Source organism: Xyrauchen texanus, chromosome 36 (assembly GCF_025860055.1).
Source record: "Xyrauchen texanus isolate HMW12.3.18 chromosome 36, RBS_HiC_50CHRs, whole genome shotgun sequence".
Classification (NCBI taxonomy): domain Eukaryota; kingdom Metazoa; phylum Chordata; class Actinopteri; order Cypriniformes; family Catostomidae; genus Xyrauchen; species Xyrauchen texanus.
The window spans coordinates 18,498,411-18,523,669 of NC_068311.1; the positions used below are offsets into that span (position 1 = coordinate 18,498,411).

The 25,259-nt window shown below is 39.9% G+C and overlaps 1 protein-coding gene across 1 annotated transcript in view; it reads right to left on the reverse strand.

Moving 5' to 3' along the window:
• Window positions 1–23,055, reverse strand: part of LOC127629735 (glutamate receptor ionotropic, kainate 4-like) — a 385,054-nt gene extending 361,999 nt beyond the window's left edge. Inside the window, exon 1 of the mRNA XM_052106949.1 lies at window positions 22,939–23,055. Within this exon, the coding sequence (XP_051962909.1) occupies window positions 22,939–22,957 (19 nt within the window). The 5' untranslated portion in view covers window positions 22,958–23,055. The remainder of the gene's footprint in view (window positions 1–22,938) is intronic.
• Between the last annotated feature and the right edge of the window lie 2,204 nt (window positions 23,056–25,259).

Genomic DNA, 25,259 nt, shown 5'->3' on the forward strand with positions numbered 1-25,259 from the left:
AGGGAAGGAGGTTGTTCCCCAAAATCACGCTAATACATGGCCCGGTCATCCTCTCCTTAATACAGTGCAGTCAGCCCTGTCCCATGTGCAGAAAAACACCCCCAAAGCATGATGCTACCACCCCCTGCTTCACAGTAGGGATGGTGTTCTTGGGATGGTACTCATCATTCTTCTTCCTCCAAACACGGTTAGTGGAATTATGACCAAAAAGTTATATTTTGGTCTCATCTGACCACATGACTTTCTCCCATGACTCCTCTGGATCATCCAAATGGTCATTGGCAAACTTAAGACAGGCCTTGACATGTGCTGGTTTAAGCAGGGGAACCTTCCGTGCCATGCATGATTTCAAACCATGGCGTCTTAGTGTATTACCAACAGTAACCTTGGAAGCGGTGGTCCCAGCTCTTTTCAGGTCATTGACCAGCTCCTCCCGTGTAGTTCTGGGCTGATTTCTCACCTTTCTTAGGATCATTGAGACCCCACGAGGTGAGATCTTGCATGGAGCCCCAGTCCGAGGGAGATTGACAGTCATGTTTAGCTTCTTCCATTTTCTAATGATTGCTCCAACAGTGGACCTTTTTTCACCAAGCTGCTTGGCAATTTCCCGTAGCCCTTTCCAGCCTTGTGGAGGTGTACAATTTTGTCTCTAGTGTCTTTGGACAGCTCTTTGGTCTTGGCCATGTTAGTAGTTGGATTCTTACTGATTGTATGGGGTGGACAGGTGTCTTTATGCAGCTAACGACCTCAAACAGGTGCATCTAATTTAGGATAATAAATGGAGTGGAGGTGGACATTTTAAAGGCAGACTAACAGGTCTTTGAGGTTCAGAATTCTAGCTGATAGACAGGTGTTCAAATACTTATTTGCAGCTGAATCATACAAATAAATAGTTAAAAAATCATACATTGTGATTTCTGGATTTTTTTTTATAGATTATGTCTCTCACAGTGAACATGCACATACGATGACAATTTCAGACCCCTTCATGATTTCCAAGTGGGAGAACTTGCAAAATAGCAGGGTGTTCAAATACTTATTTTCCTCACTGTATATATATATACACACACTATAGGGCAGTTCACGTGTGAGGTTTGCTTTGTTAAAATCCCCAAGAATAATAATATTATTACTATTATTAGTAATAATATTTTTTTGAGTGTAAAATTTAAATAATATTTAAATAATATTTGAATATCGTTTTGAGTGGAGCATGGGGCACACCAACTGAGACTTTAGAGCTCTGAATAACAAATTGGCATAATTTCAAGCGTACTTAGAGTGTACAGGCTCAACAGAGTATTTCTGTTTAGGACAACATGAAGTTGTCGACCAAGCCTAAATAGGGTGAAGTATAAACCTCTGGTTATTGTAATATTTTCTAGGTGTACATAGGAGACTATGGCATGATTATATAAACCTATTTTAACTTAGGTATTGTTGGTACATCTTTATAAATGTAGTGGTCATGACCTCTGGGTAGAAATAATGTTACTCTAATTAAGTGTTTACTATCTAAGGGGACTAAAACAAAATACTTTTAGATAAAAGGGCAAGGGTGAGCAGCCATCTAATTAGTATTTAGTCAATTACTGTTTTAATGACCAATACGTATTTGTGACTGTGAGATCTGCGTACACGGGCAGCGCGAGACTCTCCAAGCGACAGGAATCCGAATGAACGAGTGCAATATAAAATAGAGTTAAATACGATGATTAAATGTTAAATACAATTTAATAATATTAACTAAGATTAGAACATTAATATATCCTTAGAAACATTTATAATTGGAGTCAGATAAAATAAACGAGGATCATAACATGAATAATATAGTTATTTAATTGGAACAAAATAACAAACTGAATGCATGATAACACAGAACACTCAGGAGACCTTTAGGCACGTCATTGGATACCGTCCTTGGGCCAGTTGGGTGGCTTCCCTATTCCTCCTTTACCATATCCCCTTCCACCTTACAATTTTATTATTAAAACCCAAGTAAACGGCTTAACTAATGTTGTAAAATTTCCCATACTGATGTATTTCCTATTGCAAAAGGAAGTTGGATACAATTTTGGACATGCAGTGCAAGATGAGTCATCGTTATTTTTGATCCACTTTTGGTCAGAAGAGAAAGACTGTAAATTTAAAATTGTATATCTGCTAAAATCATAACTGTCAACTTTAAAGGAAAACACTAGCAGTAGATGGCTTCAAAACTAACAGACTAATTCTAACACTAATTTTGGTTAAAAAAAAATACTTTAATATTTTAATAAAGTACAGTTTGATATGCTGTATATGTTCCTCAGACTCCTCAAAAGACATCATCAGACTTCAGAGGAGACTTTAAGAATTGATATTAAAAATGTATTTGCCTTTAAAGAATCAATGCCCAAATGAAAAATAAATGAAATTATTTATTGCGTCATCACATTCTCTCAGATTTAATGTTTATATGTGTTTGAACAGATAAAGCACCCAGATTTAGGGACTTGAGGGGAAATCACTGTTTGCTGTAGTAATAAATGATAACTGTAGCAAAAGAGGGGCTGTACAGTTAACCCAGTTTAACTGAGGCACTTCTCCAGTGATAAGCTTCAAAGTAACTTTTGAGTGGTCTTAAAAACTGAGAAAAGAACTGAACTTAAAAGGAAAAGTGTGTAATATACCAAATCAGCTTCCGGTTCAAGGCATAAAATTCAGAATGTTTTATGTCTAAAGGAACTTCGAAGTGCTGACTTGCCAAATGCTACTTGTTCCTGGCAGGAAGACTAACTAACTCATAAAATAATTGCACATCTTTGCAATATGATAGTTTTCCTTGTAGTTTCTTAGGACCTATAAAAGAAACATATACATGCCATAGGGAGGTTTGTGCTTCACCATACGTATAAAAGGGTGCTGTGTGACATTCAGGAATTAAGGATGACAAAGGATAACTGTGTGACCGTGTTTCTGTATCATAAATTCAGTGCCGTGGTGCAGCATTCATTTCCTTGAACATCCCTTACGTGGGAGATTTCTGAAACGAATGGTCTCATTATATGCACTTATATTATATGTGCAAAGAAAAAAATTATGTTAAAAACTAAGAAATAGTATTGTCACTACTGTTGTTTGCAATCATGGGTAACAAGATTAACAGCAACAAAGAACATGATTACCTATATCATTGTCTGTGCCTGCTGTTTTAATTATTTATTTTGTTTGTTTTTGTTTTGCATTTTTGAGTGATCCTAGCCATATGGGGATTTTTTCATGGCTGAAATACCAATGCACTAGCCTTGAATTACTGTGCATTTTCAAAAGTTATTTTGCATTTGAACTGTGCATGGTTCATTATAAAAAAAGCTTTTAAGTTTGTAATCAACAACCAAAGTTCAGGAATGAACAGAAAAAGCAAAGTATAAGTTAGTGCTGGGCATGTTTTCAAAAATGGGCAATTGTTCTTGCTGGAGCCTTATGGGGACAAAAATAACATGTTCTATAGAATACGAATTAAGAGCCAGATATTTTCTCAGAACCTTACAATCATTTCACTGTTATGATGTACATATCTGTACTATAAACATAAGGGATTCTTTGCCAGCAAGAATTAAAGGTCATAATATTTCACAGGTTAGCAGAAACACATTTAGGTAGATTGTCCCAGAAAATATCATTTGGAAAAAAGAGATGAAATAATGATTGAAGGAAGCAAGCAAGCAAACCGAAAATAAGGAAGGCGTGGCATGGAATTAATATGTTGTTATTTATTCAAAATTAATAAATTATCACGCGCAGTTATCATATTTACCTAATTTGACATTATAATGGTTTCATTCTGTTCTGTGATTTCTAAAGGCTGGTCGGAACAATTGTAACAGCACACAGAATCACAAAATCATTAAATTCAGCCAGACAAAATTACATACTGTATGTTAGAAAATTTTTTTTATTTCTCTGACAACGTTTTTCCATCATTCACTAACAAATAAGAGTCCCTCTATGGGATTGTGTCAGTGTATTTAACTTGTTAACCTGCAGTATCCTCGTAAATATTCCAGGAATTTCAGTTCTGACTAGTCTTCAGAGGATTGGTAAAGATTCAGACTGATCGCACTGTGAATTCAGCAACAGTTATGTTGAACGTGCTGCTGAAATTGCTCTGCGCTTACTGAAATTTGAATCACTGCCCCTAGTGGCCGAAGCTGAAAGTGTTGTTGGGCATATGTGAGCTGAAGTTAGAAGATGAAATGTCCAGAGTGTTGACAAAAGTTAGTTATTTTTAGTTGAAGTGATGTAATTCAGTCAACAGGACTACATATTTTAATAACTCTATCCCTAACCCAAACCCTACACCTAACTGTCAGTGGAGTAAACATGCAGTTTTAAATGCAATCTCTGAATCGTGCTCACCATTGTTTATATGAACGTGACTACTCATGGCACCAGGACCTAAAGGAAAGGTAATCACATTTTAATTCATGCAAAAAATATGTGATGGGGGATTGTGCTTGTATGTAATTTGACAGAATGGGGTTGATTTCAGGGTACATGAACTTTCAGAATGAACAAGTCGATTTATGGTGTGATCAAGTTAAAATATTTGTACATCTCTAAAGCACTACATGTAAAAGTGTCTGTAATGCTGTCAATACATTCACTTCCATATGTTAAACAATTTTAAACATATTTTGTATGTTTAAAATTGTCATTTTAAACATACAAAGATGTACACTGGTGGCCAAAAGTTTTTAATAATAAACAGATTTTGCTCTTTTGGAAAGAAATTGGTACTTATTGTCATATGCGAGGAGGCGTGAACGATCACGAATATGGATTGTGATTCAAACCTGAAGAGACAAAATACCCCTCCCCTGGGCCTATCAATGAGGAATGTGACAAAGAGAATGAATGTGAATGAGACTTAATAATCAAAATCAAGTTTTAAGTTAAAATAAGTAATCTGACTGTACATTTTCTTTACATAAAGACTTTACTTAATTTTATACCTACACTACCGTTTAAAAGAATTCTCTTCTGCTCAACAAAGCTGAATTTATTTGATCCAAAATACAGTAAAAACATTGTGTGAACTCTTTTTACAATTTAAAGGAACAGTTTTCTATTTGAATATATTGTAAAATGCAATTTTTGATCAAAGCTGAATTTTCAGCATCATTACTACAGTCTTCAGTGTCAAATGATCCTTCAAAAATCATTATAATATGCTGATTTTCTAATATGGCATATTTAAAGTGCATTTTACTCATTTAGCCTGAATACATATTTGCAAGCACAAGCTTTGTTGATGATAAAGAGGCAGCATAAACGCTAGTTAAAATATAATCTAAACATTCATACTATTTTTATATCATATTACATATCATATTTATATCATACAGCATACAATTTAAATACCTGCTTTAGCAAAAACAGCATTTCAGTGTAACTAAAACTTGCTTATTAGGATATATTTCAAATGTCAATACTCTGAATCCTGGCTGGCAAGTCTGGAAACAGTCTCACTAGTAAAATATGTACATGTTTATATAAAATAACATGTCAAATAATTAAAACTAAATGACTTACTCATCTGAAATTGTATCAATGGCTGGATCAAGTCTCTCTTCAAAATACAAATGTTCATCGCAGTCCCGCTCTTCTTCTGAGGAAGTCTCACCGTCACAGGTGTGCACCATTTGCATTGATCATCTCAGCACATTAGCGTATGAATGGCGCGCTCTGCTGGTGGGTGTGATCACATTAGCTTTAATGAGTTGAGCCAGAAGAAACTGTACATGGCTTTGTTTCATACAGATTACATTGCAGGAGAATATTTGTTTTAATTTTAATTGTTTTATTTAAACTAGACATTTTAAGCTTTCTTTAGACATATGTTTCATGTTTGTGTGATAAGTATTAGCTGAGTTTCAGTTCAGTTCATTTTTATGACGCGTTTCAGAAATATGCTCGTGAACACGGAGACGTCTGATAGCTCACCCTTTTTCTTTTCTTTATTTAACAAAAGCACAAGGTTTTGTTATTGTGCGTGCACACAAATAAAAGTAGACCCTTTATAGTTTCTAATGATGTCTTACACTTATCTGTATACCCAAAAATGACAGAGTATTTTAAGTTGTTTCTGCTGTAATGAAACGAAAATATCCAGCAGGACGAGCTGGCGCATTCGTCGACCTCAGAGGGTTAAGATCCATAACACTCTCTTCCAGTTATCTCTTGTCCAATGCCCAAGACAATGTACTGGCCATTCCAGCAGGTAGTTCAGTGTTGTGACAGGAGGGACACAATGTCTCTTTCCCTCCATCAGGGAACGGAGGTTACAACAGTAACCGAGATGTTCACCTTCTGTCACTCACTCGACATTGGGTCAATGTATTGACACTAGGGGTCCCTACACAAAATGCCACGACTAACTGAACTGTGTTACGTGGACTGGCAGTGCAAGACAGGCAGACCTCTGTGTACCTTGTAGCCAGCGCACCTGGCCATCACGTAACCTCCCCCAATGCTCTTACAGGCATCAAATGGTCCCCTGCACCTCTGGAACAAGTAGATTGCCCAAAATATAGGGACCGGCTGACCCAGCCACTGCATCTTCTCTTTTTTCTCCCCAAAAGGAATTAAATTGTTCAGCTGGGGGCCATATAGGTTCTGCTTCAGGGGTGTCCCTCAAAAGGGGAGGACACCGGGGACCACGACTTCGTAAACACAACTGGGGGTAAAAAGCGCACGTCTTCACCTCAGGGGAGGGGAAAGGTGCTATGCGCAAGTGGTATACCCGGCCAGCTGTCCCGGAACTTACCTGCTAGTACCTGACAACACATGGGACGAGACTGGTTCAACACAGAAATTATAGATTCTCGCAAAGGTGTTGGATGTTGCCCATATGTTGCTAAATAGGAGCCATTGGTCAGGGCCCAGGAGGCTGCCACACTCCTAGGAGAGTGGGCTTGCAGCCCCAAGGGGGGGTGGCACGTCCTGGGCGTGATATGCCATAGTGATGGCGTCAATGACCCAGTGGGCAATCCTCTGTTTGGAAACAGTGCTCCCTTTCCGCTGTCCACCAAAGCAGACAAAGAGCTTCTCTGAGCTTCTAAAGCTCTGCGTGTGATCCAAATAGATGTGCAAAGTACGCACCGGACACAACAAAGCTAAGGCTGGGACTGCCTTCTCATGAGGCAGCGTTTGCAGGTTCACCACCTGATCCCTAAACGGGGTTGTGGGAACCTTGGGCACATAGCCTGGTCAGGGTCTCAGGATTACATGAGAGTATCCTGGACATAACTCCAGGCACCTTTTGCTGACAGAGAATGCCTGCAGGGCCCCTACCCTCTTGATGGAAGTGAGCGCAGTGAGGAGATCAGTCTTCAAAGAGAGTGCCTTTTTAGCTCAGATGACTCTAGGGTCTCAAATAGAGCTCCACATAGGCCCTGATGGACCACGAGGGGATGAGATGCGATCTGGGGGGGGGTTATCCTCCTAGTCTCTCTCAGGAATATGACGATCAAGTAGTGTTTCCCTAAATACTTACCGTATACTGCATCATGATGTGGCGATATAGCGGCTACATACACATTCAAGGTGGAGGGGTTAGCCGCCCCTCCAGCCTCCCATGCAGGAAGGAAAGCTCTGATCCGACTGCGCATCTCTGGGGGTCTTCACGTCTGGAAGAACATCAATAAATCATCAACAGATGCTACTTCAGGGCATATATATGCCTCATAGAGGGAGCCCTGGCCTGAGTGATTGTATCTACCACTGCAGGTGGTAGCCCACATAAGTCTTCCACGTCAGACATGGTGTTTCCAGAGGTCTGGTCACAGGTGCCAGATGGTGCACCATCCCTAAGATAGAAGGTCCTTCCTCAGGGGAATTTGCCGGGGCTGCTGATGCGAGGAGCATGAGGTCCTGCTCCTTGTCCTCCCTGACATTGCACAACGTCTGTGCAAGTTGGCTCACTGGGGGGGAAGTATACTTGGGTTGCCCAGGGGTCCAGCTGTGTGCCAGCCCGTCTGTGCCGAGGGGAGCCTCGGTCAGGGCATACCAGAGCGGGCATTCCCGGAAAGTGAACAGGTCCATCTGTGCTTGACCAAATCAACTCCAAATCAGCTGGACCACCTGGGGGTGGAGTCTCCACTTTCCCCTGAGCATGACTTGCCATGACAGCGTGTCTGCTGTGCTGTTGAGGTTGTCCGGAATGTGAGTGGCTCGCCACGACTTGAGTTGCTGCTGACTCCAGAGGAGGAAATGGTAGGCTAATTGCGACATTTGACAAGAATGCATGCCGCCTTGGCGGTTGATGTAAGCTACTGTCGCTGTGTTGTCTATCTGGACCAACACGTGTTTGTCCTGGATCAACCTCCACAAAGCAAGCAATCCTTGACTCAGAATTCGGTTCAGAATTCGCTGGTCCAAGATTGGCTGCAACCCACTGCATTTTTTGGATATGATGAAGTAAGGGCTGTAAAACCACTTCTTACTCTCGGCTGGAGGAACAGGCGCTACAATCGCGTCGGACGTACCGGCGGGTGGGGCCTCGCAATGGGGTTCCACTCATGGCCATGCTGAGTCCAGGGAAATCGAAGCAATTACCTGGCTCCTTATACCCACCATAGGAGCGGTCTGGGAGAGTGGAGGAGCAGAATCATCCTCGCAACCTGTTGTGACCATGTTGTTGAGGGTGGGATTGTGCCACAGCTGGGCGTGTGGGGGAGGGAGGCCCGTCTCCGAGGCGGCGTACCTGCCAAAATGAAACAGTGCCTGGTGGTCATGATAACGACTTCCATGGACACTGACAGTGAGGCCAGGAATTGAGGAAACTTTTCTTGAAAAGGTGGGTACTGCAGCCCTTTGGGCATGTGACAAAATAATAAGAAAAAGAAAACAAGGATCCTCCACCGGGGGAAGGAGTGGTGCTCTAACCAGCTCCTGTGTTGCAGGTTTCCAACTTCCTGGGCTGCCCATCTCAGGGGCGCTTCGAAAACTTCCTCAGGTTCTTGCCAGCCAGCCGTGAGATGGGTGGCGTCTGCTTACTGCGGGTGGCTCCACGCCGGGGCCGGTCTGCTGGGGTGGGCTGTTGCTACAGGGGACACCACCCCCATGAACACATGTTCTCGCAATGAGGACAAGAACCATCCACAAAAGATGTCTCCATGTGGGTACACCCTGACACGTGAGACAGTGATCGTGGCCGTCAGAAGTGGAGAAAGAGCGACCGCAACAAGGAATAATACACAAAAGAAAAGGCATCTTGAAAAAGACGCTTTCTAAAGTGCAACTCTTTATGAGGAAAGAATATACTCTATTAGCTGCTGAAGTGCCCAGGGGTGTTCTCTGCACAACGCCAGTGCAAGAGGGGGAGAAACCGCTGTAATGAGCCATAAATCCAATAGCTTCACTGGATACAGAGGTGAATGGACCAGTAGAGTAATTCAGCTCACTGAACACAACCACTCGGCTCCGAAGAAAAAATCAGAATGAGTGGTTGCAAGCCAGCTCCTTTTATACCAGTATGTGCGGGGGAGTGGCATGAAAATTCCACTTGCCAATTCCCACTGACCTTTTATCAAAGAAATTTGGGGCTCCCAAGGGCGACTCCTAGTGTCACTACATCGAGACAAAGTTGAGTGAGTGACAGAAGGGGAACTGGTGTTGAGTGGGAAGAATTCAAGGAAGCTGTAGTCTGAGGACAAGTGAGGTGTCTAGTTCTTCATTCATAAAAACAATGATTGACTGATGAGTTTCTAGAGAAAGCTGTTTCTTTTTTGCCATTTTTTACCTAATATTGACCTTAAGACATGCCAGTCTATTGCATACTGTGGCAACTCAAAAACAAACACAAAGACAATGTTAAGATTAATTTACCAAACCAAATAGCTTTCAGTGGTGTTTGATATAATAGTAAGTGATTTTCTAGTACCAAATTAGCAATTTAGCATGATTACTCAAGGATAAAGTGTAGGAGTGATGGCTGCTGGAAATGGGGCCTGTTTCAAGATTTCATAAAAAAATTACTTTTTCAAATAATCAGTAATGTCCTGCCTATATTTTGTGATCAGTTGAATGCCACTTTGGTGAATTAAAATACCAATTTCCTACCAACAGCTACATCTGTACATTATTCAAAACCTTTGGCCACCAGTGTACATGTACTAATACTAAAGAGATTACCCTGATACACCATAAAACATGATTATTAACATGGATGCTAATCCATGCATCCATTATGCTTTTGCTTTAAGTTTAATTAAAATATCATTTATGTTGACAAGCCGGTTCTCGCCTCCTCCTTGCCCATCCTTTAACTGTGTTACATTGGTGCTGAAGCCCGGGAAGGAGGAGGGATGCCCGTCGCAGAGCCCTCGACACTGCCGTCCACCCTGGGGAGCGCCGCTGCCATCTGCCGGGTGACGGAGTAGCCCGACCGCCCGGATGCGGGGAACGGCCGCCGTCCGCGGGGCAATGCTTTTAGGTGCTTATTAGACAAATCTCAGTGTACAAAATATGATGTAATCCTCCGTATTAGAGATGCACATTGTGTTGTCACTCTCTAGATACTGACACCCATTTTTTGAAGCACACAAACAGCCTGAGGATTCAGCTCTGTCCAAGTGATCTGCCAAACTTATCAAGCGCAGTGGAGTAAACAGATCACTGCAGGTCTGAGCTCACCCCTCAATATCCCATGTTCCCACTGGAGCTCCAGCTCAGCTCCTGTTTGCTGTAGTCTGTGGGTTTGTCAATCAATTTGGCTGTCCAACTGGCGAGCACTCTCCCTCTCTTTCTCTCTTGAGTCTCAGACCCCTGGTGTGATTAATGCAGGTGCCACTGTGTGGCTAAAGATGAGTTGTGCCAAAACATGATGGCAGGGTTCAGAGAATGGAACCTCAGCCAAATTTTCCACAGATCATTTCAACCTGACATTTCATTCTCTTTCTCTCTCACACACACAAACACACACACACACACACACACACACACACACACACACACACACAATTCATTGAAGAGAGATGGTGCTTTATAGAGTTTAAAAGCACTTTAATCCAGATAATTATTTAAACTTACCGTGGTGAGGAAAAAACAGCTAAAACCAGCACAAAGGCCTCCAGATGAAAAACAGCTTATATCTTCATCTCTGTGAGTTACCAGAACAACATTGAATATAACCATATATATATCACTCTAAAACTGACAACTGTATTTTGATGCTATGTGAACATAGCAGATTATTTACAAGTAGTTTACAACTTTGCAAGTAAATTATAAACAAATTCATAAGATTATGGTGAATTTAAATATCAAACTGTCCCGTTATACATTAAATTCTTGTAAATCCAAGCAATATTTAATACTATTGCAAATCTAATATTTAATAATCTGTTGGAAATGGGGTGTTTCAACCCCACAAACAGTACTTTTTGGACAGTTTCAGTGCAATTTGAGCAAAGCACCCATTGACAGCAGTTATTTTCTGGTCAATCAAAATAACCTGGATGGGGCAGGGTGGAGCATTTGTTTGAGAACAGTAACATCATCTATGTACGGATTACCATTGTCCCATGACTGCTAAACGAGTTGAGTGATACAAACAATATCTGCAACCTAAAACTGAACTTTTAATGAATTAAATCCACTCAGCTGCATAGAGAGCTATAAAATGCTAATTTGCTCCCTTGCTCCCTATTTAGAGAATTACTTAACATCCAGTGTGCTGTCCTGTCTGCACTGGTCTCAGAGCAGTTCGAAATGCACCTTATTTTAATCCTAACTCCATATAAAGCCTCTGAAAGCAAAATTGTTCAGCTTTTTGATGAACCCATTGATTCTCAATGTGATAATGCACAGTAAATAAAGGATTTCTAAGGAAAAATCACTAAAGTACACATTTGTGTACTTTGTGTTTAACAGCGTGTCGTTTGCAATATATCACTCAAATTTTAAAAATGGCACATCTGATGAAATCAGAGACTCTAATCTTTTGACTCAAACTCAATGTAAAAACTTAATTAGGTTTCTTAACATGCAGTTTTGTTGGCATTCCTGCCAAAGATAAACTCTGCACCATGTTGTTTTGTCACATGACTCCACACGTCGGAAGTTTAAACCTTTACTGATAGCACAGGTTGGTTTAAATGAATTTAAATTATGCACTGCATATAGCAAAGCCAAAATATAATGGCCACGTATGTATATCCAGGGTCACATGAGGTTAAATAAAAAGCCACATATATGTAGATTTACAGAAGCACTTCAAACTGTAACATAAAATGGCATTTCTGTATTATGAGAAAGTCTAGATTTATGCCTCCAATACTTGAGGGGAAAGTTATGTACCTAAGACATGTTACATGTTAATAACATAATAAATCTTAATCTTTTGTTATGAACTGTCTCTCCCAATGGACCGATAACTTAAACACAGTGACTTTACAACCTGTATATGCAGGATAAAACATCTTACATTCTGTGTTAGTCTGAGAATTTCTGGCACTTCTCACATCTGGGGCACCGATCTTTGAGAGATGCACTATCCGGGCCCTCAAACGCTCCACACAGAGCAAAATTAGATTCCCCGGTTTCACTCCTTGCTGTGGCTCTAATCTGATTGCAGTGTCACCACACTGCCCAATGTGGCTATTGGATTGACTTACTCAATTTCATAATGTGAAAGAAAGAATATGAAAGACATAAATGTATGTGAGCCGGGCTAGGTAAGGACATGTCAGCTTTAAATCTGAAAAAAATGTTATGAGCTTCCATCTAGTGTCGGGTGGAAGGTTGGGTGAAGAGCAAAAGCATGGGGATTTTATTTTGCACCTAAAGACTTCTTGGGCAAGTCATTAGCAAATGATAAGAAAGGTGTTGTGGATGAGGCTTAAGATATGAGAACCTAATACTTGTTTAGACAAAAAGCAAACACAAGAGAGATATTCTGAGGGGGAAACACTGTAATCCCTTATAAGCTATGTACTTAATGTAGAGGGATAGTTCAGACAAAAATTTAAATTCTGTCATCATTTACTCACATGTATGTAACCTCATGAGGGTGGGACATTCATTAGGTTTTCCGAGGTGACACAAATTAGAAATAATTTTAAAAACCTAGTTTAAAACATGTGTCAAAGTGTTCAAAGAAATGTTACAGTTGTCTAATTTCAGAAAGTTTTGAAAAACATTTATAACACTTTATACAAAAAAATTATTAAATGACTTTAAAAATGTCAAGTGATGTAACCATCAAGTAAAAGGTATTAAAATAATTGTCTTGCACCTTGAATACATTGGAGTATGCACAACTTAATTATTAATTAAAATGTTTTCAAACATCTTTCAAGGTAAAAAAAAATATATACTTATTTTACAAATACCAAGAAGTTTTGAATCATGAATATCAAGAGGTTTTCTTAGGGTTACTCCATTTGACCTGAATAAAATGTGCCTATTTATAAAAATTTCAATATATGTTTATATATATATAATACTGTGCAAAATTCTTCACGATGTTTCACAAAATCATTTGTCTAAAGATGGTTATTTATATCTTCAGCTTTAGTGTGCTAATAGAAAATATAAATGTTAGACTCCCAAACATTACATTTGCAAATAGAAAAGATTAGAATAGAAGAACAGGGAGCCCTGCAACTGATGTCATCGCCCCCACAAAGTCCCCCACTGAACATCGTGTCAGTCTGAGATTACATAAAGAGACAGAAGCAATTTAGATAGCATAGATAGATAGAAGAACTGTGGCAAAATCACCAAGAAGCTTCATCCTAAATTAGAAAAATCCTATCTGCAAACAACCAAGAAAAAATTATGTTTTAACTTCACCCAGTCATGAAGGTCTAAAGGAGTCTCCTTTGTGTCTTATATTTCTTTTTTGTCACATGACAACAGAATTGGTTAAACCAACTGATTTTGATCTAGCAGATTATTCTTTTTTAAAAATTCATAATTTTGTATTAATAAATGAAGTTTTGCCCCAAGTGAAGGAGTTCAAGTACCTCGGGGTCTTGTTCTCGAGTGAGGGGACAATGGAGCGGGAGGTTGGCCGGAGAATCGGGGCAGCGGGGGCGGTATTGCACTCACTCTATCGCACCATTGTCACGAAAAGAGAGCTGAGCCGAAAGGCAAAGCTCTCGATCTACCGGTCAATTTTTGTTCCTACCCTCACCTATGGTCATGAAGGTTGGGTCATGACCGAAAGAACTAGGTCAGCGAGTACAAGCGGCCGAAATGGGCTTCCTCAGAAGGGTGGCAGGCTTCTCCCTTAGAGATAGGGTGAGGAGCTCAGTCATCCGTGAGGAGCTCGGAGTAGAGCCGCTGCTCCTTTGCGTTGAAAGGAGTCAGTTGAGGTGGTTTGGGCATCTGGTAAGGATGCCCCCTGGCCACCTCCCTAGGGAGGTGTTTCAGGCACGTCCAGCTGGGAGGAGGCCTCGGGGAAGACCAAGGACTAGGTGGAGAGATTACATCTCCACACTGGCCTGGGAACGCCTCGGGGTCCCCCAGTCAGAGTTGGTTAATGTGGCTCGGGATAGGGAAGTTTGGGGCCCCCTGCTGGAGCAGCTGCCCCCGCGACCCGACTTCGGATAAGCGGTTGAAGATGGATGGATGGATGGATGTATGTATTAATAAATATCAATAATTCAAAAAAATGAACTATACCTTTAATAACATTCTGGCAAATAATTTTTAGGAGAGTTTACAGTGTAGCAAAACATCAAACACTGATCAGCTTTTGTCCTTGCAAGCATAATTTTGCTATTTCAATTGCCAGGCAAGTTATGGGAGTGTGGAGATGCATGCAAAGTGGACAAAACGGCTGGAGAATCAGGATGGATTAAAGTCATTGATGAGTGTTCACCTGGACCTGATGTGGGATCCAACTCTCTCATTTTTCCACTTCATGGCCTGTCTTCAGTGAGCTATTGCACCTGTCACCTCTGGTTTTGTGATCTACCCCTCTTCGGACATCGGCCAAGTCATAATGCAATGGAACAAACCCAGATTTATGGATTACTGGAGCAAGTGGCAGGTAATCACACTTTAAGAGGGGGGTGTAAAATGATCTATTTGAGAGCCAAGCTAGTTTGTTCACACAGGAAATCACTGTAAAATTAGAGGTATTTTGTGACCTTGCAGATGGTACTTTCTTATTTCAAACCCTTGGCTATGTTTACACATGTACACATGTTACAAAGCCAAACTAGATTTTTTCTAATGTTTTTGAAGAATATATGAATGGTGCTTGCTCATGGAAAACTCACTGCCATAATGTTAGTGTGTTGTAGGTCATTACCTGGGTATTGCTATGCTGTTTCTAAGGAGATCTGAATGCTTTTTGTGCATTGCTATATGGTTGCTAAGGTGTTCTGGGTAGTTGCTAGGTAGTGTTTACTCCAAAGTTAATAATGTGGCTCAGGTCAATCCTTTAAAGTAAGTCAATGTATGTTTTGTTTTTTTTGCCTGTGTTATTGTCTGCTTGGTGAAAATCTGTCTGTAAGTCTGAAAGAAGCCATAGACCGCCACTCCTCAACAAGCTGCATAATTTGAGGTATAATTCATGATGGTAGCACAAATGAAGCGGAATGAGTTACAAATCAAAATTTCAAACTTAGGGTTAAGGACTTGTTCAAAACTCTAACCCTTATTATGAGGATTAATAATAGTATTGCTTGTCTTAGATGCTTGTCTAATTAAAATATGTTGAAATAAAATTTCAGAAAACATGAAAGTAATAAACAAGGAAAAGATAAAGGATAGAAGAATAACAAGAAACCAAAACCTCATGGAAAATCTTGTTAAAAGATCTTTTGCAATTAATGGGCTGGTCACTGGTGCCTCCACTGGCCCCCAACATTAACTTAATCTATCAAATCCCTCATGTTACGGTAGCTCTGGTTGGCTGCAATTTATTACTCTTTCTTACTGTCCTCACATCACAATATACCATCCGTTTCACACTTGCTAACTCCTCCCACCCCACTACTCTCAAGATTTGCCTCCTAGGGAGTAATAATGATATCCTCTAGGAAGAAGAGATAAAAAAATCTAAACGTGCACTGCACAAGTTGAATATCACAGCATTTCTTAACCCATTTGAACCTGTTGACCCCTGAAGCCATGAAGAAGTACGATTCTCACTGAATTCTGATAGACCCAATGTTGTTTTTTGAGGCATCAATTGCCTCGCTTTGACATGGTCAAAGATCAAAATCAATGGAAACAGTCAAAGAGTGAACTGCAGAACACACAGAAAACACCTGTGGCGATTAGAAAGGCTTACAGTTGATAAAGAGTGCTTCCAAATTAGGAGAGTTTAATGTTGTTAACATTTTTACATCTGTACACCAACTTTCATTGACGTTAAAGCGCGGTGGAAAGCATTTCCCCATTAACTCCACAATGCGAAACGCTCTGAACAGCTGAAAGCCTAGCAGATGAAACACATTGTCTGGAATGGCTTCACTCAGCCAGGTTTCTGTGAAGCACAAGGCAGCAGAGTTTGAAAAGTCCTTGTTCGTACAGGTGAGGAAATGTAGTTCCTCTGTTTTTTAAGGGAGAGAGCGGAGAGTCACTAGATGAATGCTCGGCAGCGCTGTTCGAAATCCGTGCTGTCGGAGCTTGACAAGCACGCCATCTCGCCTGCGTCTCATAGTGAGCTGTAACAACACAGCTGCGCCTCCGACTAAAATGTCCAGCAAAATGTCTGAGTAGTCCAAAACCGGGAAAAGATTGTCTAGTATGTGCTGCCAAATGTTCCGCAGTTCGTCCCTTGTAAAACTGATTGGAAAAAAATAACTAAACACAGGTCAAACAAACAAAAACAAAAAAGAACTGGAGAGCTCCACACTAAGGTTGCCATCCCTGGCGCCATCTTGTATCAATTTCAGGGACACATACAGCATTCTCAGATGACAAGAAAACACAGCTCTCACTCGTCCTGTGAATAGTATGTCAGGGGGAAAGGTCATAACAGTGCACAATGAGATTTCAGTGTTATTAACAGCAAAGACCCCGCCAGAGGCACCTAAATGGCAAAAAACATAGAGAATGCATTAGCGAAGCTTGCTTGTACAAGGGACATTTTAATTAGCTGCTCTTTAATTCATGCTGACCTTCTCTGAACTCTCATCAGCCAGCTAGCCTGCTGATAATAGTCTGTCAGTCAGGTAGCCTCGGCTGGGCAGCTGTCTTAACATAGTTCGTCTTTGGTTCATGGCAAATAGCAGGTACTACACAAAGGCGAAACACCGGTTCAGATTCCGTTGCCTTGCTAACAGTTTAAATTCCATCATTTACTTACCCTCATGTCTTCTAAAACCTGTATGACTTTCTTTCTTCCGTGAACACAAAAGGGCTGATTTATAGCAGAACATGCTGTGCAATCTGCTCTTTTTCATACAATGAAATTGAATGCTGACTATGGCTGTCAAGCTAGATTTTCAGGGAATAACAACTTATTTCAGTGTGTTCCATACACAAGCTATCATATGGCTTCAGAAGACTTTAAATATTGTGCATGAGACATTTTAAATACTTTTATGATGTTTTTATTATACTTTTTGTAGCTTGAAAGCCCATGGTCACTATCCACTTTCATTGTATGAAAGAGAGCAGCGCGAATATTCTTCAGTTAGTTCCAAGGCACTATTGAGTATGAAGTGGATAAATACTGTTTTGGAGTTCATTGAAAAAGGAAAATTATTTCATAATTTACTCACCTTTTCAATTCAGTCATTTCAATCCCATACACATAATTTATTCTTCTTTTTTTATTTTCATGGATCACAAAAGGAGAAAAGCCTCAGTCACCATTCACATTCAATTTAATCTTTTTTATGCATTCAAACAATGAAAGTTAATTTTGACCAAGGCTGTTACTCTTTGGAACATCATGAGGGTGAGTGAATGATGACAGAATAAAAAAAATTGGTGAACTGTCCTTTTAAGTAGCTGATCTGAGAGGCCATCTTATTGCTGTTCAAATCACTCTGGAGAAGTGGAAACATTCATTATTCAATTATGAGTTCCGGGCTTAATGTGTTTCCCTGCATAAAACATAAATGCACAATTGATGTAACAACTCTTCTTATCCAACCTGCTCCCTCTCACCACCCATATGCTGCATCATTTATGTGACTTTTATCTGGAGCTAAACGTAGACCAAATGGAACTAAATGACAGAAAAAACCCAAAACAGAAGATGTGGGAGGTTCACCAGTGCCAAACATTATGGCACACAGCTGGTGCCAGCTAAACCCTCAGGATTGCCATGCTTACATTGGTCATAACAACACAGCTGGCCACATCCCTAACCTATTTTCCAAATCCATTGTTAATATGCATACAGGAAGAGTTCTGTTTATATTTTTAGTCAAAAAATACACTTCAGCAGCAAGATAACAAATGCAATGATGTCCAAAGGTCTGAGACCACTAGAGAAAATACTTTTTTTTCTGATTTTTATTTGTATTATTATCACAATTTGTGTTATTAGCATACTAATTTAAATGGAAAAGATGAACCTGTATTCAGAATTTCAAATGTGGCATGTCCTATTCTGGGCACCCAACTAGTATAGAATTCACAAGTTTGTTCCCATCCTGATGATCTATGTTTTCCCAGCATGTAAATGTGATTCACAGATTTCCAATGTGGACTCAGACTTTTGGACCCCACTGCATAAAAAAAAAAAATTACTCCATTTGTAAAATGATCAGAGAGAAGAGGGAGAGAGGGACTACAGTGCAAATATTTTATGCACCATTTTGTTGTGATGGAATTTTTAGGCACGCTCATAAATAGAATTTCATGTTGTGGATACTTTTCTGGCAATTTTATGGTCTGTTATTTCCCTTTGTATTATCAGAGTGCAAGTCTAGCTAAATATAATCCATAAAAATTGTGAAGCTTCCTAAATAATACTTAAATGTAGAGCTCTGAAAGCCATATATTGAAAGATATTTTTTAATCTTCTATTACCCAGGATAGCCCCAGAATACCACTGGTTAAAAATAAGAAGAATGAGGAGTCAAATAGAAACCAGAACATTTTAAAAGTGCTACACATAATGTATGCATTTGTCAGTTGAATGCTAGGGGTAAAGGTTTAGTTTGCAGGTGAGGGATCACTGCTTAATGCATTGTGTTCATTCATTCGTGTTCATTCAAAATGAATGCACGGTGTGTTAGAGTTTGCTGTCTGTCCGGACAGCTTTAAAAGAATCTGCCATTTCAAGCCTTATCCTCACATAACCACACTGCCACGCTCCGCTGGCTGAGCCTACACTTCCTCTGCAAAAGACACATCAAACAACACACCCAATAATTTAATTCTTCCACCGCAGAAGTGTTGGAAACGAGTGTGGGCTGGCCTTCAAAGCACTGCGGCGTGATAGTGAGCACGGTTTTGTTTTTCTCTGATACTGAAAAATAGCTGGACATTCTCAAAACAGAAAAAAACAAATATTGGAATAACTTTGTTCAAAGCACTGATCAAATGAGCATGAATCATGCTGAATACCAATACAGTCCAATTGATGAGGATAAAAGCCACAGTTCCGACAAAATAAAAACTTCAGTCAAGCCTCAAAAGAAAAATGTATGTCACGTGCACACATATGGCGCTTTTCCACTACACAGTACCAGTTCGCCTCGGCTCAACTCGACTCAACTTTGTTTGGTTTTCCACTGTGTAAAAGTTGTACCTGTACCTGCTTTCGGGTACTTTTTTTCGTACCACCTCCGGCGAGGTTCTGAGCAGGCTGAGGCGATACTAAAATATGACGTAAAAACAATGCCGACTGCTGATTGGTCAGAGAGAATCGTCACTATTCACTGCGTCATCATTGCGCGCGCCAGACGGAGTATCCAGAATAACTCCGCCATTTTTAAATAGTTTGCACAGATATAGCCTACAAAACTATTATTATGGTACAGCGGGAGCGCCATTTACAGATGGCACTTCGATGATGCAGCACATGCCCGAGAACTCGAAGCGGCTTTAAGGAGAGGAGATTGCTGCAATGTCGTCCTTCAACCAGGCCTTTCTGGGAACCCTGAGCCAGCTTGTCCAGGCACTGAACCGGCGGGATGCTGTTCCACCGCCCCTGGACTGAAACCCCTTTGTTTATTTTAATTAAATGTTTGCACTACATGTAACATATGTATATAGTTGGATGTGTGAATTTATATTAATATTATATTTTTTTCTATTTATATGCGTGTTTAAATAAAACCTTTTTGAAACTTATTACAAACAGTGTCTTTTTTTGATGGTTTGCTTTTTTACAAGGGTTTGAACAAGTATTTTCAGATTGTATACTGTGATAACCTTTAATGAAAAACAGCAGAGACAACATATTTAATGATAATGTATTTATTTAGCAATTAAAATAACGCATCAGACCCTCTCGTACATCTCTGCCCTCCTCCTCAACACCCTGTGCCACTGCCACCACAGGCTCTGCTGCTGCAGGTGCATCCCAGTCATTGTCATAGTCCTCTCCGTGACTCTCACAAAGGTTATGCAAAGCACAGCAAGTAAGAATCATAGATTTCACAATTGTAACATCACAGTCATTTCTTTTCATGAGGCAACGCCACCTTCCCTTCAGTCTACCAAAAGCGTTTTCAACCACTACCCGTGCTCGACATATTTTCTTGTTGTAGATCTGCTGTTCTACTGTCAGCCGTCCAGTGTAGTATTCAAAGTTGATTAAATACTTTATATAGTATAGTATTTACACATATGCAAACGTTAGCTATGTTAGCATAACTTAACCTCTTGCGTCGGCTTTGAACAACCGGATTCGTCTCGTAGTCTGAACTCTGTAGTAATTCCCAAACTCTCCTGTTTTTTTCAGCAGTGTTTCGTTTTGCTGCCCTCAGCCTCTCATGAAACAACGTTTGTCTTCTTGCTGTGAGAAACAGCCACATCCCGAGGATCAAAAACAGCATACACTCGATTTCCTCCATTGTCCTGTGTGTGTGGGTAGCGGATGTGTGTCGCGTATAAGATTACGTCACGGCAGTTTCCTGCGGTGTCGCTATGACGACCGGGTATTATTTGTGGCGGTACTGTCTGCAATGGAAAACGGAGCGAAAAGCGAGCCGAGTCGAGGCAAGCCGAGGCGAGGCAAGCCGAGGCGAGCTGGTACTGGTAATGGAAAAGCGCCAATACAATGGTTCAGCTCCTGATTATCAAGCGAACATTTTAAGGGACAATAGGCACACACCTGACACGAATGCAATTTCAAAAGGCAGATACAGTAAGTTAATAAAAAAATTAACCCCTTAATTTTAAGGGGTTCATTTTAACCCCTTTTATCCCCAATTTGGCATGCCCAATTCCCACTGCTTACTAGGTCCTTGTGGTTTCACGGTTACTCACCTCAATCCGAGTGCATCTTATCAAGATGCTTACTCTTACACTTACTCATAGCATATGGAGACTCATGCTACTCACAGAGATCCACGTACAACTTACCATACACCCCATTGAGAGCGAGAACCACTAATCGCGACCACAAGGAGGTTACCCCATGTGACTCTACCCTCCCTAGCAACCGGGCCAATTATATTGCTTAGGAGACCTGGCTGGAGTCACTCAGCACACCCTGGATTCCAACTTGCGACTCCAGGGGTGGTAGTATGCGTCAATACACGCTGAGCTATACAGGCCCTGGCAGATAAGTTAAGCTAAATTAAGCTACCAGAATACACCACAATCAGCTCTGTGGAGAAAATAAATCCAAGATTGCAGACGAGGGAGGGAAATGATAATTATAAATAAACCAGTATTTCATTCAATACTGAAAAGTATTACAAAATAGTTCAGTGTCGTTAAATATCTATTCTTTCTAGTCTTTCTAGCAAGTCAGTCCAATGGCAGCCATCTTTAGAACGCTCTCGGCCAGCTAAAGTTTCTATGTAAACAATCGGCATACAAAAGCAGCTCATGTCTACTTAAATGTGGAGTTTTACAGAAATCAAGAGAAAGAACATATTTCATATCAGCAGTAAAATCTGACAACACTGGAATAATAAATTGTGCTTCTTTACCTCAGATAACGCAAAAAAATAAAAATACTATAACTAATACATATGCGCATTCTAAAGTTTATTGACAGGTGATGTCTGTATCTAAAAGGTGATTGGCTCTTTAACCTGTAAGGCAGGACTTCCTTTCTACCTTCGTTGACTCTTGGGCATTCACAATGCAGATTTACTCCAGCCACTTTATCATCCCACCCGTCTGAAATAAAATTATTTTACTTATCAATTATCATAAGTTTTAATCGTTTTCCCATGAATTTTGTTTGTTACATATTTAAATAATTTCTGACTACCACATTGAAGGTACAATGTTTCCCTGTATAACCCTTGCTGAAGTCCACTCGAGCTCACAGCTGATATATAATATCAGATATATAATTTGGAATGTTCTCTTCGACTACTGGATTGATGCAATGAGCAATTCTGAGGAAAAACTAATCACTGGATTTGCCAAGTTAGTGATATCACATCTTTGAAAGACATCCAGAGTTTTGTTTGAGGCACTTAGTAGCAGGTAAACTAAATATCTTTTACAAAACAGGGCTGCATTTCCCAAAAGCATCACAAGCTTAAGTTGATCAGAGAGACCATTGGCACCAGTGGTTTCTACAATCTACAATGGCTTACAATGCTTTTGGGAAAGGCTGCCCAGACCTCATGCAGTTTAGTCAAAGGTCTGGCTACGCAAGACTGTAGTAGGCAGCTCGCTAGTTTTTGGAACTGAGCTAATCTTTTTCTGTCTCCGTTAATGATCTAACAATAAAACTTGCACTTTTGGCAGCATGAAGAGACAACAGATGTGGAAAGGTGTGATGACGGCAGTAAAAGAGCTAATTTCACAGCATTAAAGAAGATTAAATGAACTCACAGTCACTGTCGGGCCGCATAAGGTACTTCAAACATTGCCAGTGTTCAAAAACTCCACAACCTTTTACCAGAACACAGTGGACGTTTACCCTGCCCTGGTCAGCTGGGTCCTCCCTCCGGCCCGTTTCCTCTCTACTGTGCCTGCAGTTTACAAAGTAATCTGCTGCTGAGTAGACAAGCATCAGTGAGGCTTATCTAGAGCTTTCAAGTGTGTGCAGGAAAGAAGAGAAGATGGAGAGAGAGAGCACAGTCACGCACCAATGACGTGTGGTGGACTTTTAAAATGAGGAGGCAGATTGCCATCTCAGGGTTCAGTTTTTTTTATTTACATTTTTTTTTTTCATTTGTACTTCACTTCCATTTGACATTTACATAGATTTCAGGTCAAACCCATACAGAAATCTGATATATCACAATATATTACATGAAAAAAAACATGTCTATATGAAAAGATATATATATATATATATATATATATATATATATATATATATATATATATATATATATATATATATATATATAATATAAAAGTCACATACTGTTCTTGCACATATATGCAACAACAAATATTTCAAAATACTTTAAAGATAGCGGTTTAATATTTGTAATATATTTTTCTATCATAGTGGAATTTGAATAGGCTATATTGTATGCCCAAATATGTTAACTATATTTATATACAGTATAATATATATATATATATATATATATATATATATATATATATATATATATATATATATATATATACACACACTCACCTAAAGGATTATTAGGAACACCTGTTCAATTTCTCATTAATGCAATTATCTAATCAACCAATCACATGGCAGTTGCTTCAATGCATTTAGGGGTGTGGTCCTGGTCAAGACAATCTCCTGAACTCCAAACTGAATGTCAGAATGGGAAAGAAAGGTGATTTAAGCAATTTTGAGCGTGGCATGGTTGTTGGTGCCAGACGGGCGGTCTGAGTATTTCACAATCTGCTCAGTTACTGGGATTTTCACGCACAACCATTTCTAGGGTTTACAAAGAATGGTGTGAAAAGGGAAAAACATCCAGTATGCGGCAGTCCTGTGGGTGAAAATGCCTTGTTGATGCTAGAGGTCAGAGGAGAATGGGCCGACTGATTCAAGCTGATAGAAGAGCAACTTTGCCTGAAATAACCACTCATTACAACCGAGGTATGCAGCAAAGCATTTGTGAAGCCACAACACGCACAACCTTGAGGCGGATGGGCTACAACAGCAGAAGACCCCACCGGTACCACTCATCTCCACTACAAATAGGAAAAAGAGGCTACAATTTGCAAGAGCTCACCAAAATTGGACCGTTGAAGACTGGAAAAATGTTGCCTGGTCTGATGAGTCTCGATTTCTGTTGAGACATTCAGATGGTCAGAATTTGGCGTAAACAGAATGAGAACATGGATCCATCATGCCTTGTTACCACTGTGCAGGCTGGTGGTGGTGGTGTAATGGTGTGGGGGATGTTTTCTTGGCACACTTTAGGCCCCTTAGTGCCAACTGGGCATCGTTTAAATGCCAAGGCCTACCTGATCATTGTTTCTGACCATGTCCATCCCTTTATGGCCACCATGTACCCATCCTCTGATGGCTACTTCCAGCAGGATAATGCACCATGTCACAAAGCTCGAATCATTTCAAACTAGTTTCTTGAACATGACAATGAGTTCACTGTACTAAAATGGCCCCCACAGTCACCAGATCTCAACCCAATAGGGCATCTTTGGGATGTGGTGGAACGGGAGCTTCGTGCCCTGGATGTGCATCCCACAAATCTCCATCAACTGCAAGATGCTATCCTATCAATATGAGCCAACATTTCTAAAGAATGCTTTCAGCACCTTGTTGAATCAATGCCACGTAGAATTAAGGCAGTTCTGAAGGCGAAAGGGGTCAAACACAGTATTAGTATGGTGTTCCTAATAATCCTTTAGGTGAGTGTGTGTGTATATATATATATATATATATATATATATATATATATATATATATATATATATATATACAGCTTATGAAAACCCCAAATTTTTCTATCATAGTGGAATTTGAATAGGCTATATTGTATGCCCAAATATGTTAACTATATTTATATACAGTATAATATATATATATATATATATATATATATATATATATATATATATATATATATATATATATATATATATATATATATATATATATATATACACACACACTCACCTAAAGGATTATTAGGAACACCTGTTCAATTTCTCATTAATGCAATTATCTAATCAACCAATCACATGGCAGTTGCTTCAATGCATTTAGG